This window comes from Pezoporus wallicus, unplaced genomic scaffold (genome assembly GCF_028554395.1).
Source record: "Pezoporus wallicus isolate ANWC-B61680 ecotype Strahan unplaced genomic scaffold, APGP_CSIRO_Pwel_v1 contig_7673, whole genome shotgun sequence".
NCBI lineage: Eukaryota > Metazoa > Chordata > Aves > Psittaciformes > Psittacidae > Pezoporus > Pezoporus wallicus.
This window is the reverse complement of record NW_026639532.1, coordinates 125769-153677: the sequence shown is the minus strand read 5'-3', so window position 1 is coordinate 153677 and position 27909 is coordinate 125769. Positions and strand designations below refer to the sequence as shown.

General features: G+C 37.9%; 1 protein-coding gene across 1 annotated transcript; it reads right to left on the bottom strand.

Annotated features, from left to right (window-relative positions):
* Nucleotides 1-52: 52 nt before the first annotated feature.
* Nucleotides 53-26834, bottom strand: LOC130602187 (uncharacterized). Its single transcript, XM_057414812.1, has 9 exons — nt 26490-26834; nt 24622-24723; nt 20578-20688; nt 18726-18904; nt 5845-6002; nt 4950-4992; nt 1996-2182; nt 1053-1188; nt 53-314 (listed from the first exon to the last, which is right to left on the bottom strand). The coding sequence occupies exons 1-9, from the start codon at nt 26662-26664 to the stop codon at nt 215-217; spliced, it is 1191 nt and encodes a 396-aa protein (XP_057270795.1). The 5' UTR covers nt 26665-26834; the 3' UTR covers nt 53-214.
* Between the last annotated feature and the right edge of the window lie 1075 nt (nt 26835-27909).

Here is a 27909-nt window from a genome sequence, read left to right as displayed (position 1 = left end):
CTTAGTCTGAGTTGAAGTAGAAACACAAAATAGAGACAGCCACAAAGAAGACAACGTTGCTTTATGTTTATTTACTAATGCTTACAAAAGTTCTGAATGTATAGCGATGCTAAACATTAATTGCTGCTAGATTATCTTTTGTGATGAATCCTAAGATGTAGCATGGAATTTTTAATGGGAAACAGAAATTGAGGGAAGAAAATAATCTTTCTTCTCACATCCTTGTCTCCTCCAGTGGTCTATTCATAAAATCTTGGATTGCTTGGTGTAGCGGTAACCATTTATTAATTGAAGCTTTCAAAGCTGTAATCCACCTAGAAGAAATGAAAGACCAACAACTGTCCCTGATCAAATGTTATGCAAGCATTTTTATATTCTTTGAAACACACCTTTTATAAATGGTGTTATACGGCTGTGTTACTATGTACACTAATAGTAAGTGGATTGGAGAGGCACAGGAGGTGGAGGAGTTGACTATAACAACAACATATCTTAACACTGATTTCCAGCATACTGAAAAGCTTTGTCCTTTTTCATTAAATTAAACCCCATATCACTTCATTAGTAGGCTTTAGATGAGACTAACACCCACTGAAAGACATAGGATTTGGCTGCATTATGATGAGGGAATTCACCTTCAGAATATGATTTCATAGGCCAATTTTTTTTTTATTTCTAATGGTCTAATTGTTGGAAGTAAATCATTCTTGAGAATGAGAAGAATATAGTTTCCATTTTCTCTCATGAGAGGTACCATAGCTTTTATGTTTACTGTAAACACCCACATATCATTGTGAAAAGCACCTTATTCCTGTTTCTTTCTGAACGTCTGCAAGCTATCCTTGCTGTAGCTGCAGCACTGACAATAGCAGATGACTCACATGTGCCAGCATGCTGTACTGCAGTTTGACTAAACCTACAAGCAAAGGGAAATCTGGGGGAAGAAGTGAAACAGAATGAAAAGTTTTCACTAGATCTTCCCAAGCTGCAGTGTTCCTGCTGTCCTAAAGACTGGCAAATAAAATTGTGTGTGTATGGAAAGTTTGGTTTACCTTTTGTTTTCATTTACATTCTCTGCACATAAGTAGAAAGTTTTAAATTCTTCAGATGGAGGTTTGAGTTCAATTACAGACCTCTTGGAGCCCAGCGACTGTTCACTCACAGTATAACCCTGGAGGTAAAGGCCACCTAAACAGAATAAAATCATCATGTATATCGCAGACACCATTTATGAAATTACTGCCAATTACAAGCAGAGCAACAATTCTTGCAAGGTGGATTCTCAGATGCCTTGTGCTGGGTGTTTCAACAGAGTTGTACAGAGTTTATATGTAAAATAGAGTTGTATTTGCAAGCTCTCCTCAGTGCCTGCAATTCATCTCCTCTATACTTGCAGTTGATCTAGGTAGCCTCATGTTGCTGCTTTCAGAGAGTGGATAGACACCCAGTTCTGTTATGGGGAGAGCAGTTAGATGGGTTCTTCAGCCCAAACCCTGGAGCACCAGCCTCTGCTGGTGTAGGGACATTCTACCTGTTGCTGCATGGACTAGCTTTGCCAAGGCCATGTGAAAACCTGGTAGTTGCAGGGAAACTGAGTTTATGCTGTCCCTCCCTCTGAGAATGCTCCCTGACACACCGGAATTGATAGCTTTCATTGGACTGCCATCAATAGGGCTGGCTCAACCACTGTAAAGTACTTTGGAAGGGTGGATCTTTTCTCTGACACTTGCTCCTGGGGTAATGTGCACAGATCTGAATTACCTCCATTGCCGAAAGAAAAATGCAGACCATGGCACAGAAAAGAAAGAATATTCGGGGGGAATGAAGTGGCTATTTTATGAAAAAAGACTGAGACTGGTCTTCCTTCACTCACCTTCATGGAAGAGAGTGAGTTTGCTAAGAAGAAACAGCCATTAATGGTAAAAGTTCTATTTGGGAAATGCAGTGAAACATTTCCCCTTTAACAATCAATTGGAATCCAGCAGCTGTCCCTACCTTGGGCAGGTGTAGACCGGAGAGTGGCATAAAAATACAAACAGCCATCCTTCAGAATGCAGTAGTGCTGAATCCAGGTGTCTTTGCTTCTGTGCAGCTGGTGGAGAAGCCCCAGGCACTCTGGGTTTTTGATAGCCAAGGGTGGAAGCGTAGTGTTATGCAGTGTGACATCTACCCACACATGGTTCTGTGAAGTAAACATGTAACAGATATTTATGGCAAGGTTTAAGGAAGCCCTGCTGCTTATGGTAAGACACTAGCTCCAGTTCAGTGCTAGGAAATCAGCTTTTGTTGTGAAAATAATTTGAAAAGTGTTTTGATTTTGCCTGTGATAATAAGCTCCTTGTAGTAGCTGGTATGTGGCTGTGTTTTGGATTTGTGATGTAAACAGCTGACAGTATAGGGATTTTTCATTACTACTGAGCAGTGCTTACACAAAGGAAAGGCTTTTCCGGCTCCTCACCCCACCCCACCAGCAAGCAGGCTGGGGGTGCACAACGACTTTTGGGGTATACAGATGGGACAGCTGACCCCAATATATAGGTATTGCTTGCCAGATCATGTCATGCTCAGCACACAGAGCTGGGGGAAGAAGAAGGATAGCGAGGTGTGCAGAGTGGTGGTGTTTGTGTTCCAATTAACCGTTACCTGTGATGGAGCCCTGCTCTCCCAGAGATGGCTGAACACCTGCCTGACCATGAGAAGTGGTGAATGAATTCCTTCTCTTGCTTGTGTGTGTGGCTTTTGATTTACTGTCTTTATGTCAACCCATGAGTTTTGTCACTTTTCCAGTTCTCTCCCCCATCCCACCAGGGCAGTGAGTGAGTGCCTGTGTATTGCTCAGTTGCTGGCTGGAGTTAAACCACAGCAAAAGTCAGTGCTGAAAATGCAATTAGAAGAACCTGTATTTGATGGGAAATGGTGATAATCTACTTTGTTTTTACAATGATAACATCTTTTCTTACATCTATTTTGTTTTTCAGTACAAATTCTGCTGGTAAAAATAGGGTTATTTCAAAATTGTCTGAACAAGCTTTTTTATAAAACTGTCTTGTTGATTTCCAAATTAAAGACTGATCCAGCAGTCTTTACGGTGTGTAGTAGGGAAGACAAAATCCAGCATCCACCCTCTGGGCTCCAGAGCAAATAGTGCCCTATGAAGCCAGAATACAGCACTCAGACTTGGATGGAAGCACTACCACACATAAAGTGTTTAGAGATGCCTTCCCATACCATTCCAGAAAGCAGAGACTTTTTCATTACTAAAATTTTCCCATTGTCATTTAGATGTGAAGAAAAAACTCAGCCCATGAAATATTGCCACTGTATGGGCCATTTGTACGATAAGAGAATCAAAAAAGAAAATCAGAAAAAAACCCAAAACCCTGTTGTTTAGTAAGACCAAATTTCCAATATGAAAGTAAAGCATTTCTTCATCTCCTTAAAATCTGACCGGCGTTAGGAACTCAGACTCTCCTAGTGTGTTTTGCTCATCTGCAATACATATTTTGGGTTCTACATCAACCAGTTTCACTGTCATTCAAAATCCATGGGGAGAATGTGTGCAATATGAATAGCATCCTGTTTGTTTCCACAGCGGGTTTCTTTTGCATTTATTTACGGTATTTGACAAGGCAATGATGAAAAGAAGACCTGGCACAATATAGCTAACTTAATTCTTTGCTATATATAATATAAGCCTTATATTGTTTGATTTATTTTTGCTGCTTTAAAGTATGTGGGTTCCTTTTTATTCTTTTAAGAAAGACTGCCAGGTAGAATACACTTCGAAACAAATTCGTTTTGGACTTACAATCTCATCTGAAAGCTGAAGCCACAAGAAATGTATGTTGGATCAATTTTATTTCAGTGGAAAAGGAATTACAGTAAACACCTCCTTTCACTATTTGGAAACCCATCACTAAAGCACACTGCTGAAGGACTCACTCATGTGTCCTGACTTAAGAGGAGGAAAGTAAATTTCTTTTCATGTATCTATTTACTTACTTACTGCATTAATTCAGGTTATAATTTTTACCTTGTATTTTTTTATTATTGATGATTTTATTTCAAAAAGGGCAGACTTTGATACTTTCCCTGCATTTGTGCCTCACATAATTTCTGCTAAAAACCAAGCTGTTTCAGTAGCTAAACCTTTTTTAAAAAAGATTTTACAGGTCAGCATCATATTTTTATAAAGATGTTCTGCGTATAGGACAGGATAAGAATCATGGGGTCAGGAAAGGGCAGGCTAAAGTGGCTTTGACCCCTATGCTTCAACCCTGGAAGTACTAAAATTAGCTTTGCAGTTCTTCAGGGGCCAGACAGGATTATTCATACTAAATTATGCTGAGGTGAGCAAGGTCTCTCTGGGGCAGCTCAAGATCAATTATGGCTATGTTTCTCCCAGCCATAGGGGCGAGCAGAGTGTATATAAAAAGATAGAGAGATAAGTCAAAGTTTATCAACTAACTTACCTTTCTTCATCTCTGAAAATACACAATAACTCTGCAAACCCCCTCTCCATTCTAATATTCTGTCTGAAAAAGCAGGTAGCTTGCAACCAAGGCAGACTTGCAGAAAATACTTAGAAAGATAGATCCCTTCTCTCACTTTGCTCCAGATAGTATCACCCAGAGAAGATCATGTGGACATGAGTCATTGCTCCCATTCCTGTCTTTCCATTACTGTCATCTTAGGTTATGGTTTTGAACCACCTTAAAGCTGCTGATATCTGGAGAGGGAGCATCTGACTCCGTCTTATGACAGTAAAGCTGAGTCACAATAATGTCTGTATATGGCTTCTAGATTGGAGCTGATTCACGTCCCAGCAGCAAAAAGTATGCAGCTCCAATGTTGCTGTCTGTGCCTGAGCATGCACAAATGTATTTATTGTCTCTCAGTCTTCTGCACAATCTGCTATACACATGCTTTTAATATAAATAAAGCATTACCTGATGGACAGGATGCACTGCTTTATCCATAGCCTCCAGCCACCTATAACATGAAAAAAAAATGAGAACTACTTAGCTTGGTGGAGCAGAATAAATGTGCTTCACTGCCTCTTTTAACTCTTACTGACATAGCATCTAGTGGATGTGCAATTTTCAGGACACATTCAAGGCTTCAAGATAGAAAAGTTGTGTATTAAATCGAAACAAACATTGATAAATCTCAGAAAATAAGTCTCAAAAAAGTTGTTACGTGTGTTTTGGGTGATGATTTAAATCTCTTTGTTTTATCAGCTACAGTTGATAGGAAATGCAAAAAAAGTATTTTTTAGGTCTAACTCTAAGTCAAACCAAACTCACTGACTCTCACAAGAACCAGTACGCTTTTTGGGCATACTTGCATTTTAACATACCAAAACAATAATATGGCAGAATGACAGCAGAATAAATGGAAGATGATATTGTATTTATTTCTAACACTGTCCTTGTTGGGCAAAAGAGAGATTGTTCATGTGAAATGACAGATAAGCAAGTTTACATCCACAAGGAAGATTTAAATTTCCCTTTGATATAACAGTACAGAAGAAGGTATGAGAAGATGGGTGAATTTTTTTTTTTTTTTGGAGGTAAATCAGAAATTCAGCGGCATCTCGAGCAAAGCATGAATAGTAAAGCCTTAATGAAAAAAACCATAAAAATAACTATGAAACTGAAAAACAGTTTTTGAAACTTCTGCAAATTAAAATTAGAAACACTATCTTCCCATAAACGGCTGACAGATTTGTTTATTTTTTTCCTGCTGATAAAGGTAGGTATTCTGAACATCCTCTAAAAATTCAAACTCTCTCTCCCCAAACCAGAATAACAAAACAGACCCTGTAAATGAAAGATCACTTACCTCTTCATTTCTTGGTTGGAAGTTGCACAAAAATAGAAAATCCTGTTTCCACTTTGAGGTACGCATTTAAAAACAAATGGTTTACCTAGACTGGTGTCAACGCCAATTTCTGCTCCTTCCAGCTTTGTTACTTCCAGAGGTCTGCACTTCCCTTCATCCTGCAATTAGAGAGAAAGAGGGGCAAGGTTCAGAAATAACATGAAACTGATGTCTGTTAGATGGGGATAAATTCAGGAAATACTCAAAGATGTAGAAGCTGGTGACAAGCTCTTATGCTTTTGAACTATCATATGCTTCAAAACTGCTCACGTGGTTATATCATACAGTTCATCTCTGCTCTCGTGAGACCTCATTTGGAGTTTTGTGTATATTTCTCGTAATTCTAACATAAGAAGGACATGGAGCTGCTGGAGTAAGTCCAGAGGAGGGCCATGAGGATAATCACAGGGCTGGAGCACCTCCCGTATGAAGAAAGGCTGAGAAAGATGGGGCTGTTCAGCCCGGAGAAGAGAAGATGCATGGAGAGCTCATAGCATCCTTCCAGTATCTGAAGGGGGCCTACAAGGATGCGGGAGAGGGACTCTTCATCAGGGACTGTAGTGATAGGACAAGGGGTAATGGATTAAACGTACACAGGGGAAGTTCAAGTTACATATAAGGAAGAAGTTCTTTGCTGTGAGAGTGGTGAGGCACTGGAATGGGTTGCCCAAAGAAGTTGAGAATGCTCAGTCGATGGTAGTGTTCAAGGCCAGGCTGGACAGGGCCTTGAGAAACCTGGTCCAGTAGGAGAAGTCCCTGCCCACGGCAGAGGAGCTGGAACTAGATGATCTTAAGGTCCTTTCTAACCAAAACCAGCCTAAGATTCTATGATTCTATGGTTTAATGAACCGCAGACACAGAAAATATAATGCAGTCACAAAAGATAAACAAGTGTAGTGGTTTAAGCTCAGCTGTAAATCATGCAGTCGCTCTCTCACTCCCTGCCTTCCTCCCTTACCCACTCCCGGAGGGATGGGGAGGAGAATTGAAAGAATGTAACTCCTACAAGTTGAGATAAGAACAGTCCAGTAACTAATGTATAACACAAACCACTGCTGCTACCACCAATAATAATAATGATAAGGGAAATAACAAGGGAAGACAATACAACCGCTCATCACCCGCTGATAGATACCCAGGCCGACTGAGCAGCAATCTAGCCCTTCCGGGTAACTGCCCCCAGTTTATATACTGGGCATGACGTGCTGTGGTACGGAATACCTCTTTGGCTAGCTTGGGTCAGGTGTCCTGTCTCTGCTTCCTCCCGGCTTCCCCTCCTCCCTGGCAGAGCATGAAGCTCAGAAAGTCCTTGGTCAGAGTAAACATTACAGAGCAACAACTGAAAACATTGGTGTTATCAGCGCTGTTCCCAGGCTGAAAGTCAAAAACACAGCGCTGCACCAGCTGCTAAGAAGGAGAAAAATGACTGCTACTGCTGAACCCAGGACAACTCGTCAAACACCCTCTAAACTTTCATTTCTATTTTTGTTTCTTAATTGTTTTTGGTTCATCAGAAGTCATACCTGCATGTGAAAACCTTGCTAGGTATTTGCAAATATTCCAGCTTCTGAGGGTACAGCTGAGTGAGAGTGCACCAAAGAATTTAGGAGCATGAGTTTCTTTAGTAAGCAATGCTACTTGAGTCCAGGTTTATGCTGAAAACCTCACCTTGTATATACACATAGAGGGAACAATGGCTCACATTCAGAAAATAGCATAATTTTAAAAGATGCATTTCAGTTCTTTTAAGAAGTTGCCCTAAATATCGTTAGAGTCATAAACCTTTCCATTAATTTCAGACAACTTTCAATGAAAAGCATTACAAAACCTTTTTATTTGTTCCTGATTGAATTAAAGCTCTTTGAGACTGAAGGGCATTGTCTGTGTCTTTCTCTGTGGTTAGTTATAAGAAGCCATTAAGCTTCTTAATGTAAATAGGTAGGTAAAGCAGTTCCTTGCCCCACTTTCCCAGCCCAGGTGTCCTCAGGCACATGCCTTAACACAAAATAAAGGTGCACACTTCTGGACAGTGAACTGTAGCAGTGTTATAAACTGTATCTTAGCCTCCTTGCTTTGAAGAGCTATGACTAGAGCTCTAACAATTCTATGAAATTTGGCAGCAATAAAATGGAAAAATGAGTTAATGCTCGGACATAGGAAGAGAGTTAGTGCCATTTGCAAAATACACAGATGGTAGAGTTTCATAGAATAAGATCAGTTGATGATTGGGAACTAATTAAATATTGTCAGTAGGAGCTAAATTGTAAATGCCCCATTTCATTTCTTTATTAGCCCAAAAATCAACATACGTATCCTTCCATGAACAAAACAGGCACCTGCGGCTAATATATAGATAAATACTTTTTTAATGCTATTTGGCACACATGACTATCATAGAATCATAGAATGGTTAGGGTTGGAAAGGACCTTAAGATCATCTAGTTCCAACCCCCCTGCCATGGGCATGGACATGACACACTAAACCATGTCACCCAAGACTTCCTTGTTATACAGGAATATTCATGTACATAATCCCTAATACTGAAAACCAGTATATATAAACATTCATGAATGTATTTCCTAGATTCTTCTGCTTTCTTCTTACTTTTTTTTTTTTAATTCAAAAACTAAAGTCAATACAGAAGATAAAGGCAATTCTAAAGGTCATCAGTGCTGTGACCTACATTACTTATAATAGCTTCAGGCACAAAACCACATTGAAAAACAACATAACCAAAATATGTTTTAAGGCTCCAAATCTCATTCCTAGTGTGAAGCATAATAAGTGCTAGGTTAATGAAGTGTTATTCAGCAACGTCCTGTTCATGGTCTGTGTTCTGCTGACTGTCCTAGCCTGAAGGCAGACACTGTCTGTCACTGCAGACACTGAAATGGCTATGTGACCACTCTTATTGCACATTGCTATGAATTCCTTTTCTAAACACTTTCTGTGCTGTCTGGAATGAATGCAGATACAGCTCTTGCCATCAAGAATTATTCATGTCCATTCCCTTTCAAATTTATATACCTAGGAAAGGAATAGGATAGATTTGAAGCATTCAAAGCGAGATGAAATGTCCTTCATTGACTAATAGGCAGCCATAGACCCCTAATTCTGATGTCAGATGTGAGAGACACTTTGACCATGTGGCTTTCATGAATAACATCTTGAGAGCATTACTTTGGCAAGTATCTCTTTGATACAGAAAGTGCCGAAGCTATATTGCTGGAAAAAAATACAGGTAATTTCTTAAGCCTGTGACTAGAGAGTAATCCACTGATGATACTGTCTCTATGGAACTTAATATAGGTGATGCTGTTTGAGCTGATGATATGTATCATACAGATTTTAAACTCACTCAGATATTACCTACTACTATTCCATTCTCCCCCTAAGTAGAAGAGACTGTTTTCTCAAGGTTTCTATCAACTACTTCATGGATTTTTGGCAGTCTCCAGGATCTAATATGGATGAAGTCCTCTGGGTGGAAGGCAGAAAACATATACTACTTTGGTAACTGTTGTTCTAAGAATAATACAAACATCTGAAGTAACCCTTCCCTTGCTGTTAGTTTTCTTAAGATAGCCTGAGTTTTAGGATAATGGTTCTAAAAAAAAAAGAAACCCCAAAACTCTCCAGGAAAACAAACAAACCCCAGTGTGTCACTTAGTGAGACTGTAATAAAGGAGAAACAAGAATTGAAAACTACACATATCCTTCCTTTATGTATGAAATGGTCATTAAGGTATTTAATGGGGATTCGCCAACCAGGCCTATTTAATTTTGTGCAAATACTTCCAGAAAATAAATGGCATTTGTAGTATTTCCTGAATGATTCATGGTGTTCAAAGAATTTTGTTGAGCAGAGTTATATTTGCTATTCTAGTAAAGCTTCTTTGTCTATTAGAAAGAAGCTGAAAAGATGAACATCTCATGCTATGTGCAGTGAAAAAAAGAAAAATAATATATGAATACCTATGAAAAAAGATTAAAATTAAGCTACACAAGAAACTGCAAGTACTAGGAAAATAGAATAAAAGTAACTTCTCAGAAAACAAGGTCAAATCTTAGACGAAAAAATAGAAAAAAACCCCGTGAAACACAATGTGAAAACTGAGCAGTGCTAGAAACCAGAAATTAAAGACTGGATATCTCAGAAGACTGGCAGTCGAAAGTGTAAGACAGTTGCCCCTAGGTTACTGGCTCAGACTGGCCTCAGGTCAGTAGTGGCATGAGTGAATTTTTGGCTGTCTTCCATAAATGTCTTCCTGAGGAGTCCCTATGTTCTTAAACTAGACATCTCTTAAAAGAGACAGGAAAATAAACTGTTTCTTTTTCCTTCTTATTTCTCATTCACCACAGTTGACACAGCCACAACTGTGTGTCATGGTTTAAGCCCAGTCGGCAACTCAGAACCACGCAGCCACTTGCTCGCTCCCCCCCCGGCTTCCTTCCACCGCTCTCAGAGAGACAGGAAGGAGAATTGAAAGAATGTAACTCCCATGGGCTGAGATAAGAACAGCCCAGTAACTAAGGTATAACACAAACCACTACTGCTGCCACCAATAATAATAATGATAAGGGAAATAACAAGGGAAGAGAATACAACTGCTCACCACCTGCTGACCGATACCCAGGCCAACCGAACAGTGATCTTACTATTCCAGGTAACTGCCCCCAGTTTATACACTGGGCATGACTTGCTGTGGTATGGAATACCTCTTTGGCTAGTTTGGGTCAGATGTCCTGTCTCTGCTTCCTCCTAGCTTCCCCTCCTCCCTGGCAGAGCATGAGGCTCAGAAAGTCCTTGGTCAGAGTAAACATTACAGAGCAACAACTGAAAACATCGGTGTTATCAGCGCTGTTCCCAGGCTGAAAGTCAAAAACACAGCGCTGCACCAGCTGCTATGAAGGAGAAAATGACTGCTTCTGCTGAACCCAAGACACTGTGGCACTCAGGCTTGCGGCATTTTCACCATCTGTTATTTTCTGGTTTTCTTTAACCAGTTTCTCCCTGAAGCTTGATGATGATTGCTTGATAGTATCTCTAAAATATTCCCTTTCCTATTTCTTCTCTTAATCATCATGCTTTGTGGTAGGTTTGTTTAGAAAATTATAGCTAGAGCCTGTTCGGGCACAGTTTTGCAGAGGAGAAACTAAGGCATTTATGTATTTTCCCCTACATCTTTTTCTTTTTCCCTTGAGGAAAAGACCTGCATATTCCAGTAAACAGAGAGCTCTAGACTCAACAACTGTTTGTACGGTATCTTTCGCCAGCAGACCTGAATTATTTATTTTGTTTTGCTTTAAATGATTTATGTCTAAACTAGAGAGAGTAGAAACATACTGAAGAGCTAGATAATAGGTGAAGGAGATGTAAAAGCTCCTCTAATTTGAAGAACATAATTATCCTACACCTAACTTTGTTAGCTGTCAGATGAAGTACAATCAGTTAGTCTTGTGATATGCCTCATCTTCACATTCCAGTTAGTCCTTTCATTAATATTGAGTAATTTACTGAAATTAGTTGCACAAGCAGTGTGTAGGACAAAGCCTCACAGAAAGAACTATTGATTGGTTAAAATCTGGAAGAACTTGAATCAGGTAAAATAATATATCTGAGTATGACTCTTTCTCTGGGTCAGGGTATGCACTCTGTTAGGAGGCCAAAATTAACTTGCCTTAGTACCAGCCAGTGTTGTTTCTTATTTTTAATAGAAGTAATAAAGTGCAAGTATTGGAAACCTTGGACTCAGCACCTCCTTTAATGTAAATTGAAAAATATATCCTGGAGCTATGGGAGTCATGAAAAACATAGAGCAGAATCAGATTGTATAGGATCTCTAAATAATGTGGCAGCTCCCAGACTGTGCTGATAAAGCTCCAAGCACGAATGAAGAACAAATAGAAGTGGTATCTTTATGAGCAATGGCTCAGACCTAAACCTATTTATAGCTAAGCCTTTTACATAAAGTGCTTAGGCTTAGTGTTGAACACAGGCTTGCTCAAGAGAACAAAGGACTAAATGTCTGTCACAGATTGAAATAATGTGAAGGGTCCACACATGGCAGGCAGGGGATTTCTTTCTTGGATAATAACTGGATTGAGTATAGGCCACAGAAATAAGCAATAATTTAAAAGATTTTTTTCCCTCTCTCTTCTATTCTACTTTTATACTAAATTTAGATTTAAGGATGCATACAATCAACCAGAAGCATGTATTGTAGTGTCTGAGCTAGACAATTTTTGTAAGGACACTTTCTGTGAAATGCCCTGTTCCCACGTACAGAGAACACAACTGTAGTAAGAAAAGGGAATATTTAAGTTTGCATTTAAATTTCCTCTTTGTGTCAAGAGAGGGCTTTTCACTTGTTCTGTGGGGCTTGGGTGCACAGTGATGTGTCTTGTCGTGAATAAACGGTAATTAGAAAACTGGTGTCCATCTGGCTATACAAGGTGTGTAAATGTTGGTGTTAAATCTTATTTGGAAAAAAAAGAATTAGCAAATTTTAGTACAGTTTCCAGGCATTCTGAATCAGGCAGAGGGTGAGAAGAGAATAATTTATGAACACAAACATATCCTAATAGAGACAACTATTTTCTTCAGAAAGACATCACTAATTAAAGAACGTTCAATGAGGAAAGTATTCTGCTGTTGAGCAAAAGTGAAGGTTATGGACCACTTTGATTGGTAAATAACACTGTGTAAATTATTTGAGCATTACTTAAACGCCAATGTGCTAGCTGCTTTTAAGTGCAATAAAAAGAGAAGACAAGATTCTGTTGCGCTGTTGAAATGGATTGGTTTCATAATGGAAACAGGAATACAGACTTACATCTGATCATTTAGGTGATGTAATAGCTGTTTACCAGGCTAGGGTCTAATTGCTTTTGGATGTTAAGCATTCCCATTGCCCTCACTTCAGCTTTGAGAAACTTTGCCTTAGTCATTCACACTATGCCTGTGGGCTTCCTAAAGGCATTAAACTTCAGAGCCTAAGAAATGTAAACCATAATTCTTTTTTAAATTGACATTATTATATATAATCACAATGAAGACTGTCAAAAAGCACAAAAGCACAACCCCTCCCCCATGTAACTGCTGCCACTGTGTTCAGTGAGAGTACTTCTCAGGAGTATCCGTTGAAATTTTCTTACAGTGTGTTTCAGAGCATTACAACTTAACTATTACGTCCAACTTAACTGCTCCTACTTCTCTCCTATTACAGCTTCTTCTTAGATTTTCCTACTTTTAGTCCATACAAAATGCTGGCAGCAAACCTGTACCCTTAAGGCTCCTGATTACTATTGTTCCACATCATTCTTAGCAAAGGAAATTGGAGAAAGAAATGGAATACATGACAAATGTAACTTAAGGACCTAGCAGACAGAACTGACTAGACTATATCAGACTGACTTCTGAAAAGGAAGTCTGCAAGGGAGATGTATTGATAGCACTTTCCAGTTAGGAGCCAGTCATCTTTATAGCTTCTCCTAGACCATAATCTCAATGGTATTTGTTTCATATTTTTTCCTTTTCAGATAACAGACTGGTTTATCTGTCTCACTATCTTCTTTTCCAGGGTCCATTTATGGCAAATGGACAGGAAGTAATTCCTAGGAATATAGCAAGACACAAACCAGAGAGGAGCTACGGCATTGTTACAAACATGATCTTCTGTAAATTCTACTTTTTTTTTGACTCTGTCTTCTTTCACCCACAAAATCACTTGTTAAACATGTTTTTTTTAACCAGCCCTACATAGCAAGAAAGCAACAATGAAAGGAAACTAGGAAACTGTGGCTTGGGATGGCATTTTTAGTGGATTTGTAATCCTCAGCATCTTTAATTAGCTGAGGTCCTTACATGACAGATATTTGTAATAAGGAATTTGGGGAAATATGTTCTTGGCTATAATGCTTTATTTACCCTTGTGCTTTCCTCTTGAGCCTGAACACTGTTAGCTCTCTAACACGTATGCCCTCACAATAAAGAACGCATGCTCCACAGCCTTTAAGCTCCTTATTGGTCCATTTGTTCCTAGATTCAGGAATTATATTCCTTCTTTTTAATGGGTTTACAAGACCAGAATTTTTGTATCTTGAAGGCCATAGCATATTGTGAGGTTTCCAAGTTTGCTTTCGGGTTCTAAAAGCAACTTTGTGGTAGCATCTCAGAGATCTATGTGAACTTATTTAACCCGATGAAATGATGCTGTACTGCTGTGGCTAGATGGCTGTTATTATCCTACTGGTCTCATTTTGGAGTAAAGAAGGCTCGGGGTGACCTTATCACTCTCTACAGCTACCTGAAAGGAGGATGGAGCCAGGAGGTGGCTGGTCTCTTCTCCCAAGGAACAAGGGATAGAACAAAAGGAAACTGCCTCAAGCTGTGCCAGTGGAGGTTTAGACTGGATATTAGGAACAATTTCTTCCCTGAAAGCGTGGTCAGGCATTGGAACAGGCTGCCCAGGGCAGTGGTGGATTGTCCCCAGAAGCGTTCACAAACTGTGCAGATGGGTCCTCAGTGACATAGTTTAGTGGTGGCCTTGGCAGTGCTGGGGAACAGTTGGACTTGATGATCTTAAAGGTCTTTTCTAATGTAGTTTATTCTATGACTCAATGATTCTAGGGTTTCTCTGTCCTACACTGGAGTCTTCACCATAGACATTTCGTGGTGACTTTGCAGTCACTTTACTGTGCCGAGCAGCACGTGTTAGTTTTAGAGGAGGAGACACTGCTATCTGTAAAGAAACAATCAATGTTGACTATGTTGATACGCTTTCAGCATTATTTAAGAAAATGTTTAAGCTCAAGCACAAGAAACTTAATTGCTTATACTTGCCTTAGGGTAGGACTTAAGTGAACATCACTGTCTATCACCTCACAATGTCCAGATATTTTTCCTAGGAGAAAAACTGTGCAAATTAGCAAAAGAGGAAATAGCACATCTGAGAGGATCCAATAGTCTGGACAATGGGGGATCAGAACTGTAGAGGGCATAGTGTAACTCTACTGTTCCTAAGTGGAGGCAAAAATGTTATAAATCATTATATCCCTGCTGATCTCAGTAATTCACACAAAAGAAGGCTCTACCCCAATGTGCCCAATATTTCTGCTATGAGTTGGCAAACATAGCCACATGTCCACTCAGGTAAAAAGTGTGTTTTATTTACCTATATGGATTGTGGAATCAAAGTCATTGGCAGTATCTGTTTAAGGGAGAACAAAATTACCTTGTATGTAAAGTGTCTGAACCTGTTGCAACAGCTATCACTTCACCAATGAAGCGATATGATTGGACAGAGGTGAGTCTGAAACAGCAGCATTGAGTCAATATGAAAAAAGCCCTAGAAACAACAATCTCTCTTTTAATGTAGGTGGGAAAAGGAAAGCTCAGGTTGGAGAATTTTTTGGCTGTAAATAGCAATGATGAGGAAATGTATTCACTGTATTTGTTGGTATAGTCTAAAACAGAAGATGAAACACCCTTTCCTTTCTCCATGAAAGGAAAGGTATGTTATATGCACACCTTCAGGCATAAGTAAAAGGCCAGGTTGTCTTCTTGCGTAGGTGGAAATCAGGCATAACCTTGCTGGAGCCACCAGAATTACACCAGTGTAAATTGTTCTTAGCGCCAGAATCAAGAACTGATAATTGATGACTGGTTAGTTTATTGGACACTGACATAGAGATTATACTGAATTATTTTTTACTCCCTGAACTATTCTTGACCTCAATGAACTGTTTCAAAGAACATCTTATATCCACTAAGTGGAAAAATTTTTCCTACTGAGTGAGGCAAGGCCTGGAAGATATTGTTTCCAACTTAATCACACATCTGACATGTAAATAAACGCTGTGTTAAACTAAGAAGTTTATCTGTAATTCTCTCAGAAAATAAAGTCGGATGAGCAGCATCTGTATGTGTTGTTCTTCTTATGTCCTGATAGATATCATACAAAAGAAAGATGTGCCAATGAGTCCATTAATTTGGGTATTGAAAGAAGCAAATTTGTATTTAATTATGTTTCTGCCTTACTAAAAGCATTTTCAGAGTACTCTGTAAGCAGATGAGGCAGTGAAGAAGGTCCTTGTACTTTCAGGTACTAAGATAACACTGCAGTATTTCAGTGTATTCTTTGGAGTCTAGAGGCAGAGAGAGAGCAGCTGGCAAAAATTGACATGAAACAATTAAAGAAGTGGTTGAATGGCACTGTTCTTGGATAAAGCCAGAAAACAAGCAGTAGTTATTACTATAATATGCTATGGCAGTGCTTAAAATTTATTTACTCCTATTAAACAAAAACAAATGCATGCTTTCAGTAGCTAAAGACCCTACTATCAAAACATAAGGTTGCTATGACTGAAATAGTAACTTTTTCAGAGCAGTAAATAAAAGAAAGCTAGCTAGGGAAGAAAAGATAGGCTTAAAATGAAATCTGCTATTTGAAATAAATAAAAGAAAATTTAATAAATATTAATGAATGGAAGATTATCAGGCACCTTCTAATCCTCAATCAAATTTATCTAACACTGTTTTCAGAGGTACTTAATTGAAAGTGGAAAGTAAAAAGTGGGGAGTGTTTAAAAGGCTTAACTAAATTTTTGATTTACACATTTCAGGAGTTTGATGAAGGACCTGACTAGGATAAAATAAAAAACTTTTTTCCAAACAGATGTTCCTATATGTTTGTATCCCTTTTAGTGTGTGTTTTGTTTGTTTATTTGTTTCTGTTTTGAGACAAGTATAAGTAGTTTTGAAATAATGTCAGTGGAAAGCCAGACTGCTTTATTGTATACCCAGTGGTTCTGCAGCATAACCCTGATTAGAAGGCTAATGTGTATATTATGGTATATGCAGATAAATAAGCCTACCAGTTTCTACTGGAAATGTCATGTGGATAGAGAATTGTAGAGGAGCAAGCTCTTTCTGTTATTTATAATTACCTTTCACAAAATGTCTTTTTTCCCCAAAAGATGTTTGGTTTTGATCAAGAAGCTTAAATATTGAAAGCTTGATTAATTTCAGTTTAGATAGGAAACTGCAGTGCTTCACGTGAATTTTTTTTTTCATCATAACAGTATTGTGAATGAAAACTATACTTAGGATCGCCAGGAGGGGGGATCAGAATGTATTGTTGTATCAGAGACCTTGTGCTGCAGAGAAAGACTAACCTATGGAGTTCTCAAAGTACAGCTCTTGGTAGATACTGTGTCAGCATTTTTCAGGTAAAAATAATTTGGTTTCTAGTATTTACAAAAGACTTTAAAAAAATCAAGTGAGGCTTTTACTGGAGTGACTCTACTATTCCTGTAAAAATGAAGAAACTGTTGATATATATGAGCAAAAAATGAAATACATATATGAGAGATTGATGTATGAAATAGAGATGATAAAGTAGAAGAAAAAACAAAAAAAAAAATGGATTCATGATCAGGAGTGAAGCCTGCAGTAATAGCTTCTGTATTGTTCTTCTGTGCAGTATTAGCTTCTGTACTGTTCTTCTGTTGATTGAACTTCCTTAACACTATTCTGTTGCCTAGATTATATTTATATTTATTGCAAAATTGTGCTGGTGTGTCTACATATGTATGCATGCACATGTACATCTACATCCTTCATATACTGAGTTGACCAAAGGGTGTGTGACCATGTTATCAAAGACAAAACTATTTACATGTCAAGGACTCAGTGACATGCTTAGGCTCTCATGCAGTTTTTGATGAAGGGTGGACATGGGTGTATTTCAGCGGTATGTGTTCAAACAGTGCATTGGAAGCAAACCCATTTCTACCTGTTTCTAACCAGCTGATATTTTAGCTGATGCCCTTCCTAGGTTATCCAGGAGATTCACTAGAAGCTACATGGGCTTCACCTAGTGATAAATCCCTAACCAAGGCAAATTTTCTCAGCTTCACTGTTTTCTTGAAATGATAAAATGAATGAGAAGTGATGACTCAATCTTTTTTAGAAGCTGTGAAAAGTTTAACTGCAAAAAGCCCTGACTGCAGTCTTTGAAATCAATCCGTTTGTTTCTATAGATGTAACTTGATTGTGAATAACTTCATCATGAAGCTACATCAGGGAAGGGATTAGTAACTTGTAAGTACATGCATCAGCCACTGAACCATCTTGCAGGCTATTGGAAAATGCTGCTGCAGAGCAGGTGAATTCATGGGCTCATGGCCAGGGCCATGAGTCATACCACTGCTTGCTGCCTGCTGCCCACATCCCCCACCTCTGGAGCTAACCACTTCAAGAGAAAAATCCCTTTTCTTTTTCCCTTTTTTAAAGTATGATGTCTATATTCACTTATTTAGTGGCAAATAACTGTATAGAATACTCAAATGTAGCTAACCATGAAATAAAATGAGATAACCACAAAGCCACTGATTTAGGGCCATTAAGACTCATACAACCAGGGGGTTGTAAATTATTACATATATAAATGGAGCCTCACACAAAGAAATCTCATGGTCATACCTATTTAAGAAAATACTTGTAATGGTAGAGGGAATTCAGAGCTTCTGCACATCTGAAATTACTTCATCTCATCCAAACTTCTATAGCCTATTCAGTTCAGAGTTCTTGATAATCAGAGCTAAGAGAATAAATGTGAAGCCATAAAACATAGACAGTGTCTGTATCTGTGACTAAGATATAGGAAGGCAGAGCTACTTGATGAGTCCCTGCTATATACACATACAAAAGCATCTTTAGTGCTGGTGTTATTCTGTAAATACTACAAGTCAAATAAATATCTGTAAATATGACTAGAGTACTGCTGCACTTCGTGGTTCAGGACACAGCTAATTCCTTATCAGCCACTCTCCTTACCTTCTTGTGTTTGTAATACTGTAGGTAGCCATTATGTTTCAGCACAAACCATCTCTTTCTCCAGCCCCTCAGTATTGCTGACTGTGTTCGTTTATGCAAATATCCTCGGCAGGTAGGTCTGGGGGTGTTAGGGTAACGGCTGATATCTGATCCCACTGTCATAGTCAGGATATCAGGGCCTAAAATATTACATGAAGAATGTGAAAGCACAGGTCAAAACTATAATCCAATATGTCAATATTTTTAAATACCCTTGTAGGGTATGGAGCAGGAAGGCAGTCTTCTATCCTATATGCCCTTCTCTTCCCTGTGTCACTTCTAGAAGCAGCAATGAGCAAAGCAGCCCTGAAAATAGTGAATTAAATCAAACAACATTTGGCTTTCTTTTACAGAAATTCAGGAATGAAAACATTTTTTTGTGTTGAGGACTAGTAATGGAACCAAGTATCTGAAGACACTTCTTAAAAAAGCTATCGTGACCTACCTTTGCAAGGGGCATCTTTGGTGCTTATATATTTTACCAGTTTAGGGAAGCAGTTGGATTTCATTGCTAAAATGAGTCTGCACAAATTAAGGCTTAGAGACAAATTTCTGAGAATGTTCTTAGGGGCATTTTCAGTCTCTGTTATCTTACATATGCTCCTGAGAATTCTTTCTTGTTCATGTCTACTAACCTTTTGTGCTATCTGTGCCCCTCAGTGAGGGGCTGTTGGAAGCTAACCTGTGCTAAAGTTTTTACTTATAATTTGCAAAAAGTAAGTGCTCAAAGGAGATGTTAGGTTACAAGGCTGTCTAAAATATGTTATTTTTATCAGCAGTGAGGTACAATTTCACAATATTTGCTGATGCTATCAATGCATCTAAGGCTTTGACACCGAAGGCCTCAAATTCTGATTATGTCAGATACTACTTCAGAATGGCAAAGCCTTAAAGAGGATCGAGAAATTTGGCTATGACACATTTCCATTTGCAAGACTTTTGCAGGATTTCTCCTTTAGGTACAGCTGACTTTGCAAATGCTGTCTGCGTGTCAAGACTTAGGCCACAGGGTGTTCTCGGAGGAGTTACAAAAATCTAATATTCAGAGATTTATCTACTAAAAGACTTGATATACTCTTAAATATAATAGTGTGAATGTCACCTCTATAATTAAAGAACTTGGTATGTGTCAAATTTGTTGCTGTCTTATAATTTGAATTTATTGAACTTCCCATCAGCCCTTGTCAAAACCATATTTGGGATAAAGAATGTCAGTAGACTAACTTTCAGCATGCAAATGTGTATCTTTGGGGTTTAGTTATCACGACTCTAGGAAGAACACACACAATATTACTGACTCCTTGGTTTTGGGGTGCTGCAAAAGGATGCCTTATGAAATAACATCTCTGCTATCCTGTCTAGATTTCAGGTCTTGGCATCACAGAAAGAACTACTGGATGCACTGAATCAATCTGTGAAGTCTCTCCCTGAGGAAGCATAAGGCATAAATAAGGTGTCTTTGCAGTCTCTTGCAGGACTTTCTCAGTCACTTTCTTAAAGGCAGGAGAGACAAAAGGTGTCTCTGCCCATGGCAGAAGGGGTGGAACTAGATGATATTTAAGGTCCCTTGCAACCCAAAATATTCTATGATTCTCTGTGCTCTTTGGGGAATATTTTGCATGTCTGTTTTCTTCTGTTTTCCTAGGAATGTCTAGATCAAAATGTGACTTAGGCAATAGTACTGTATTAAATACTAATGCATTAAACTGTTAAGATTGCCGTTGTATCCATCATCCAACTTGTCTGGATGTATTTGGAGCACTTTACAGAAATCCTGACCCATCTATGTTATATACTGTGATCTCAAACTAACCTTTCCTTGCCAGATTGGCAGCTTCGGAATGTGGCATGTTGGTGACATCAGTTCCATTAACTGCTATCAGAATATCCCCAACCTGAAGCCCTGCTTCTTCAGCTGCACTGTCTGGAATAAAAAACAAACAAAAAAAAACCACCAACCAACAAACCAAATCCTTTTACTTAGAGTTAGGATATCAAGTATGTCTATATGATCAAGCTTTTCTAGCAAAACAGATGTCTGTCCAGCCAGGCAAGGATAATGCTTTGGGGCCTTTGAGATGTAAACTTAGAGGTCCAGAAAGTTTTTCTGAGCAACCTGTTAGTCATCTGTAAATAAAACTTCAGGATTGAACTGAACACTGTCTAGTGTTGAACGGGTTACCAGATCAACACTAGATAGTCAATGGCAGTGGAGGAATTTCATTAAAGATGCCATTAGGACTTAAATGCTTTAAGATGCAAATAGGCATTTCAGTCTGAGGGTTTTGTCCTTAAAATGCAAACAAGTATCTGGTGTAATGTTCAGTAAAGTCAATAGAAAAAGATTTTATTATTCTGCTGAGTTTTGGATTTAAGGCCAAAAGACTATTTTCTATGCTGATGTTTCTCTTGCTGGTTAAAATAATTTAGCTATAATATTTTGTGGATTTTTTCTGTATGAGGAAATAACATAGTAAATTAACAAAGGGTCAGTGAAAGAGGCATTGACTCAGATTTATTAAAATATCAACCTTTTGTTTATTTGTTAACTGTTGCAGAGCACATGTGCTCCTAATAGTATAGGGCTCAGGTGGATGCCAGCAGAAATAGAGGCAAGTTGGGGAAGTGATAAATATGCTCCATTCATGAGCAACATTACACAGTCACTAAAATCCCAGTTGCAGATTTCATGGACACATTTTTTTTCCTTCTCCTTTATAATTCAGCATTCTGGCTGCACTTTGAAAAAAATGTTTTGAAAAAATATTGCTTCAGGTCCATACTATTTAGTGCATATCTTTAAAGATTTCCTACCCATGCAGCAAATGTGATCATTCAGTATATTTCTAAGGAGCCTTAGAAATTGTATGGAAGAGATCAATAAAAGCTTAATGAAAAAAAAACCAGACACAAAAAAAAGACATGGTTTACCTTTATGTATATTATAAATCATTTTCAAATTTGCAAATGCCAGAACATTTTGGTTTGTGCTGGTCTTGAGGATCTCATGATCATAAGTGGTCTTTAAAATATTAAAACAATGTCTCAGTGTGCAAGCAACAAAGGATAAAAGTGTAATTTTTATATCTGTTTTAATAAAATGGCTCATATTTTGAGAAAAAGAAGTTTTATGTGAAGATTATCTTTAAAAGAAAGAATATTCTTTTTGTTGTTGCTATTTTAAAGCAACTGCATTTAAAAACATAGCATACAAATAAAGTTAAGAGGAATGATATACAATATAATTAGCTCTATTTAATTAGTAGGTTACAGGGTTACACTGGTAGTTATTAGGACCAATATTGCATGCATGACTTATGATTTGTTTATATTTAGGTAAAAATCTTTTGCATCTTCTAATTTGAAAGATCTCTTCTGAGATTATACTCTTTGATGTAGGAACACTAAGGGAGTCTGTATGTTTGAGAAGTAATCTAAAACTCTTAATGCTAGAAAGAAGGAAGATCCCTTTGCAACAGAGATAACCTTTTAGCAATAGGTGCTGAAATTCCCAACAGACAATAACAGATAGTCATCCCAGCACACACACATCATCACAGTTGTGCTATTTAGACAAATTATAGTTGATTCCAGTTATTTTTTTATCAAAATCATCAGCAATGAATGATAATGGTCTTTAACCTTGCAGTCAAAAGTAACATTCTAATAAGATAGGCAGAACAAGTTTTTTCATTCAAAATTACTTTCTCAGATTCACTTAAATCACTTTTCACATGAGACATGCTGTGAGTACTATGTAGTCTGAAGAAATATTAAAAAAAAAATATTCTGGACTAAAATTAGGCAGATGTTCCAGGATGAAGAATATTACATAGCCACTTTAGCAACAATTTAGTCTTACTAAGTCATTTGTAGAGGATACTGGAGGGAAAGGGTTTTTTTTGACTTACATTATTGGCAAATATTCAATTGAGAATGGAAATTCCTGATTGCATTCAGACATGTATAAATACATGATAATCTCTAGGATCCAGGTCAAAATCATATTTATTTTAATGTAGTTTACAATAAAATATTCTTTGATAAAGAATAAGTATAGCCATATAGAAAGTAAAACAACCACTTTCAACATTTTCTTGTATTTCTTTTGAATAGGTCTATCCTTTGCCTGAGTGCTGATTTTGGATGGAGGTCTTTAAAGTTAGCATGACTTTTAGAACTGAACTGTAGAATCATGCAAAAAGCATGACTGTGGTGTAAATCTAAATATCTTGAGATCTTAAGGGATGCATGGCTTTCTACCACAAGTCTTAGAGCTGTGAAGTGTTAGTAAAGTTGTTGACCTTTAGAATGGTTTTGCTTGGAAGAGACCTTAAAGATCATCTGGTTCCATCCCCTCTGCCGTGAGCAGATACACCAGCCACTAGATCAGGTTACTCGAAGTCGCATCCAACAAAGACCACTGCCGTACTAAATGAGCCATACAAAACCAACAACAGCTCCACCCCAAATTGGTTGGGAAAACTCCAGTGAAGAGTCTAAAGAACAGGTTAGATGGTTCCTGTCCAAAATGGTTTAGGCATAGTTGGTCATGCCTTAGGGCAAGGAAAAGGGTCATGCAGCCTTAGAAGAAACACAGCATCCCTCTCCATCTCAGAGATGTATTTTGCTTTTTCTCTGTGTTGCTCCTTTGCTCAGATTTCTGACTTTTGTGATCTTCCTTAGTGGAGTTTAATGATGAATCTATTTAGTAGCTCAGGAAGCAATTTTTAAAGTGGTGGGTTCAGCTAATGGATTCACAGGACTCTGAATTCACAGGCTTTAACAGTGATGTCAGGAAGCTGGACAATATAATACATCAGGCTGGTAAAGTGACAGAGCTATTCTTGGATGCCTTGCTAGAGGGCATGCACTACCATTCTTGGTGTAGGATGACATTTTTTATTATATCAGAATGAAAAATATAGTAGTAGAAATCTATCAGACTCTGCTGTACCTTCTCCTCTAAATCTGTTGTGCCTGTCCTGAGATGCAGAGAGAAGCAGAGCAAGCAATGCTCTAGATTTGGGTTTTAGGTAACAGCAAAATGACTCTGACTGCTTGTGCCTCATTTTCACTGCTGTTACTGACAGATCTTTTACCCAGATTTCAAAGCTGCCTTTGAACACAGACAATTATTTCAGAGATCTTTCAGTGGTGACTCAGAAGATCTCATTCCTGAGCATAATTGCCAATACCATATTTTCCATCATGTAGGCATGGTATAGATAATTTCTAGAAGCATTTTCATCTTATCAATTTTGCATCTTACTTTGAATCTTTGTTGAAACTCATGTGCCACTTTTTTTCTCACTCACTCAGGTTTTTAAGTTCCTTTGTGAGTTCCTTGTAATCATCAGACTACCATGCAGAATTAACAGTACGCTTGTTAGTGCTTATAGATGGTTTGATGGAAATCCATCCAAGCAGAAGTATCCCTAGCTAATACTGCATTTAGAAATGTTGTTATGAGGATCACTGCACCCTCCATTTCATTCTTAAAGGTCTGTTGTTAACAGGTGTCAGTTCCCCAAAGTTCTAGACTTTACATGTGGAGTGAGGCTGGATGCAGACACCTGCATAATTTATCAACTGGCATGGAAGGACATAGAACATTGTCTGGTTAACCTACAGGCAACTGGCTCCTTCAGATAGTTTGTCATGAGCAGTTTAAGGACACGTTTTTTAAACACCTTACACCCACTAATTAGGAAATTATTTATGTACATCTATCTTATATACTATTATAAAACAGATGATCTATATTAAGTAGATAATATTATATCATATATTATATTACCAAACGTTACATAAGTATTTTTATATAGAGAAGTTAACTAGCACAAACACAACTTACTTGTGTCAACTTCAGTCACAAGGATAGGCTTTGAGAACTGGATCCTGAAACCCCAAGGGTAATTGCCAGTTCCTTTAGAGATCTTCACAGTTCTTTCACGGACTGCAAAACAGGAAAGACATCCCTTTTTCTCTACAGGTCAAGTTCAAATTAACAGGCAGCAGGTGATTTTTAAACTTTTTATCTGCAGGCACTGACAGTTCCAGATTCTGCAAATGTCTGGGATGGTCTTCATCTTTTATATTTTAGAAGGCCTCTACCCTTTGGATACCAATTGTTTCTTTTCCTTCCATTTACCCTCCCCTGTTGACTGCCTGCTCCCACTGACTTTCAGTCCTCTGGCATCACCTGCAATCAGTGGCTGTACCCATGTGAAATGTCTTTCATGTCATTTTCAAGTCATAAAGGTAAAGGGATCACCCTCAGTAAAATAGGAAGATCAGGGTCTAATTGCCCATTTCCAACTTTTTCTTAGGGTCTAGTATTATTACTATGCCTCAAATGGTCTGGCTCGCTAGTAAATCTTATACTTATGAAGGACTTCAGGTAAATTTGAATTCTCAGTGTGTCTGCTTTTGATCATTTCACTGTCTTACTGTGTTTGTTTAATGGAGACAAAATTAATAATAATTTATGACAGCTGTTTTGCTTCAAATTGTGTTGTTTGGAAAATAGGAATTGCTTTAAAGGATATAAAACTTTTAAATTTAAAGGATAATAGTAAGCCAATTGACATTACCTGTCTGAAAGAGTATACATACTTCAATGCCTACTTTTACTATCTTGTTGGGCTTCTGAGCTCTCCCCTGGGAGAAAAGGCAATCAAAATGGCTCTCCAGAATACTCTCATATATTCTAAGGGAGACTTTTCATATCTGGAGATTTATAGAGAACAACTGTTTTCTCTCATATAGTGAATGATATATGAGCTCCACTAAAGAACTGTTTTCTGAAAAGTTACAGGTGTGTTTTGGTTTGTCTTAGTTATTTGAAATGTGTTACTTTTCAGCAACTTAACATTAGAAAAGTGAAGTAAAACCTCCCATCACCCTACAAAAGTTAGTCACTGTACCTATCTGTATGACAGGGTTTAAACTACGAATAGAAGAACATTTCATACCCTAACAAAATTGATCTTTTTTCTTTCTGGATCTACTATGATTGAAAGCTTGATGGGCAACAGATTTTAATTCTAATACTATTTATAATACTAATAAGTATATATATTTATATATATATAAATATATATATTTATATGTACATAAATATATATAAATATATATATTTATAATACTATAATACTATAAGACTATTATAATACTAATAAGTATATATATTTTTCTATATAAATATATATATTTATATGTATATAAATATATATAAGTATATATATTTATAATACTATAATACTATAAGACTATTATAATACTAATAAGTATATATATTTTTCTATATAAATATATATATTTATATGTATATAAATATATATAAGTATATATATTTATAATACTATAATACTATAAGACTATTATAATACTTTATGTCCATAAATAGCTAAGAATTTGCCATGCTTGAAGAAGTTACAAAATTACATTGCTTGTACTCTTATAATGAGGTTTAATTGTGAACTTTTACCAGTATCAGTTTTGTCAAGCAATTATGACATTTTGCAAGACAGTGCTTAATTAGAACTACTTTTTAATAGTTTTTTAATAACCTTTTAGATTATTGGGTTGCTCTTTTTCTCTTCTTCAGCATAAGCATCCTGTGTCTTCTCCAAAATGCTGATCCCCTGGAATCCTCAGAGTGCCCCAAATAAACACAGTTTTATGACAATTATTAATTACCGTCTGCTTTAGCCAACTTACTTGCCACTGGTCTAGGCCTTTTGCTGAGACATCTAGGACTATTATTTGGAGAGACATCATCTCCTCTGAAAACCCAGGAAGCAGAATGAAAGTTTTCTGTATAAAACCCTCCGTCCTCATTTTCAGAATGTAGTCCCAGATCTACTGACCGAGCATCCTCTGAATTTACTGTCATGAGGATAAACCAAGTAAAAGTAATGTCAGTAGGGAAAATGCATGAAGAATACTGGATCTCAGCCAGTCAGCATGGAATAAATGCCACAAGCTTCTTAATGAACTGCTTGTAATGTCTGTATATAGTTCTGCAATTTTGCTGCTGCTAAAATGGCAGTCTGTAAAGATATCCAAATAGAAGATCACAGTATTGGATGTTACTGTGTATTGAACTTGAATGCCACATGAAGTCTTAATGAAAATAGGAAAAGCAGGAGCTGCACCTCTTTAAGAGAAGTTTGGCTTTATCCAACCATTAAGCTTTCTTATGCAGCCCATTTTATTTGGAAATCAAATAAGTTTTCTAGAAGTTTAGAATGAGTTCAGTGCATAAGAGAAGACAAAAGAGAAGCTAATAAGTAACTGGCATGACTCAGGCAATGATGACCATATGAACTGTTTGCCTAATTGTAGCTCTTCCAAATGTGTTTGTTTACTTTTTATTAAAAAGGAGGTGATGAAATAAAGTTGAATTTCTGTTGTGGGTGGTTTTGCTTGTTTGTTTTGTTGTTTTTGTTTGTTTTTTTTTTCAATATAGAACTTCTGGCTTGTCATAGGCTGTTGAATATTTGTATGATCTCACATGTGTTATGTGGATTTTAGGTTGGATGGACAGTGAGAGTGCACCCTCAGCAAGTTTGCCTATGACACCAAGCTGTGTGGTGGAGTCAACACACTGGAGGGAAGGGATGCCATCCAGAGGGACCTTGACATGCTTGAAAGGTGGCCAATGCCAGCCTCATGAAGTTCAACAAGGCCAAGTGCAGGGTCCTGCATCTGAGCTGTGGCAATGCCAAGCACAAATACAGGCTGGGTGGAGAATGGATTGAGAGCAGCCCTGAAGAGAGGGACTTGGGTTGTGTCTGAGGACAAGAGTTGGTTGCTGAGAAGCTCAGTGTGCGCTTGAGCCCAGCATCCCCCCATTTGCTGGGCTGTATTCCCAGAGCATGAGCAGCAGGTCAATGGAAGGGATTCTCCACCTCCACCTTGTTTGCTTGAGACCTCCCACTGCTGTCCGGCATCCAGCTCTGGACCAGCAACCCAAGAGGGAGGTGGAACTGCTTGAACAAGTAAAGAGGAGGCCACAAAGGTGCTGTGAGGGCTGGAGCAGCTCTGCTCTGGAGACGGTCTGAGAGAGCTGGGCTGGTTCAGCCTGGGGAAGAGAAGGCTCCCTGTGCCTAAAGGGGCTGACTAGAAATCTGGAGAG

Excerpts from the sequence above, each read along its gene's own strand:
- LOC130602187 (XM_057414812.1), bottom strand. The coding sequence starts at position 26,664 with ATGACAGTAAATTCAGAGGATGCTCGGTCAGTAGATCTGGGACTACAT. Across the intron at positions 2,183-4,949 it reads CAGTGCATCCTGTCCATCAG|AACCATGTGTGGGTAGATGT; the intron begins GTAATGCTTTAT and ends TTTACTTCACAG. Across the intron at positions 315-1,052 it reads AATGTAAATGAAAACAAAAG|GTGGATTACAGCTTTGAAAG; the intron begins GTAAACCAAACT and ends CATTTCTTCTAG.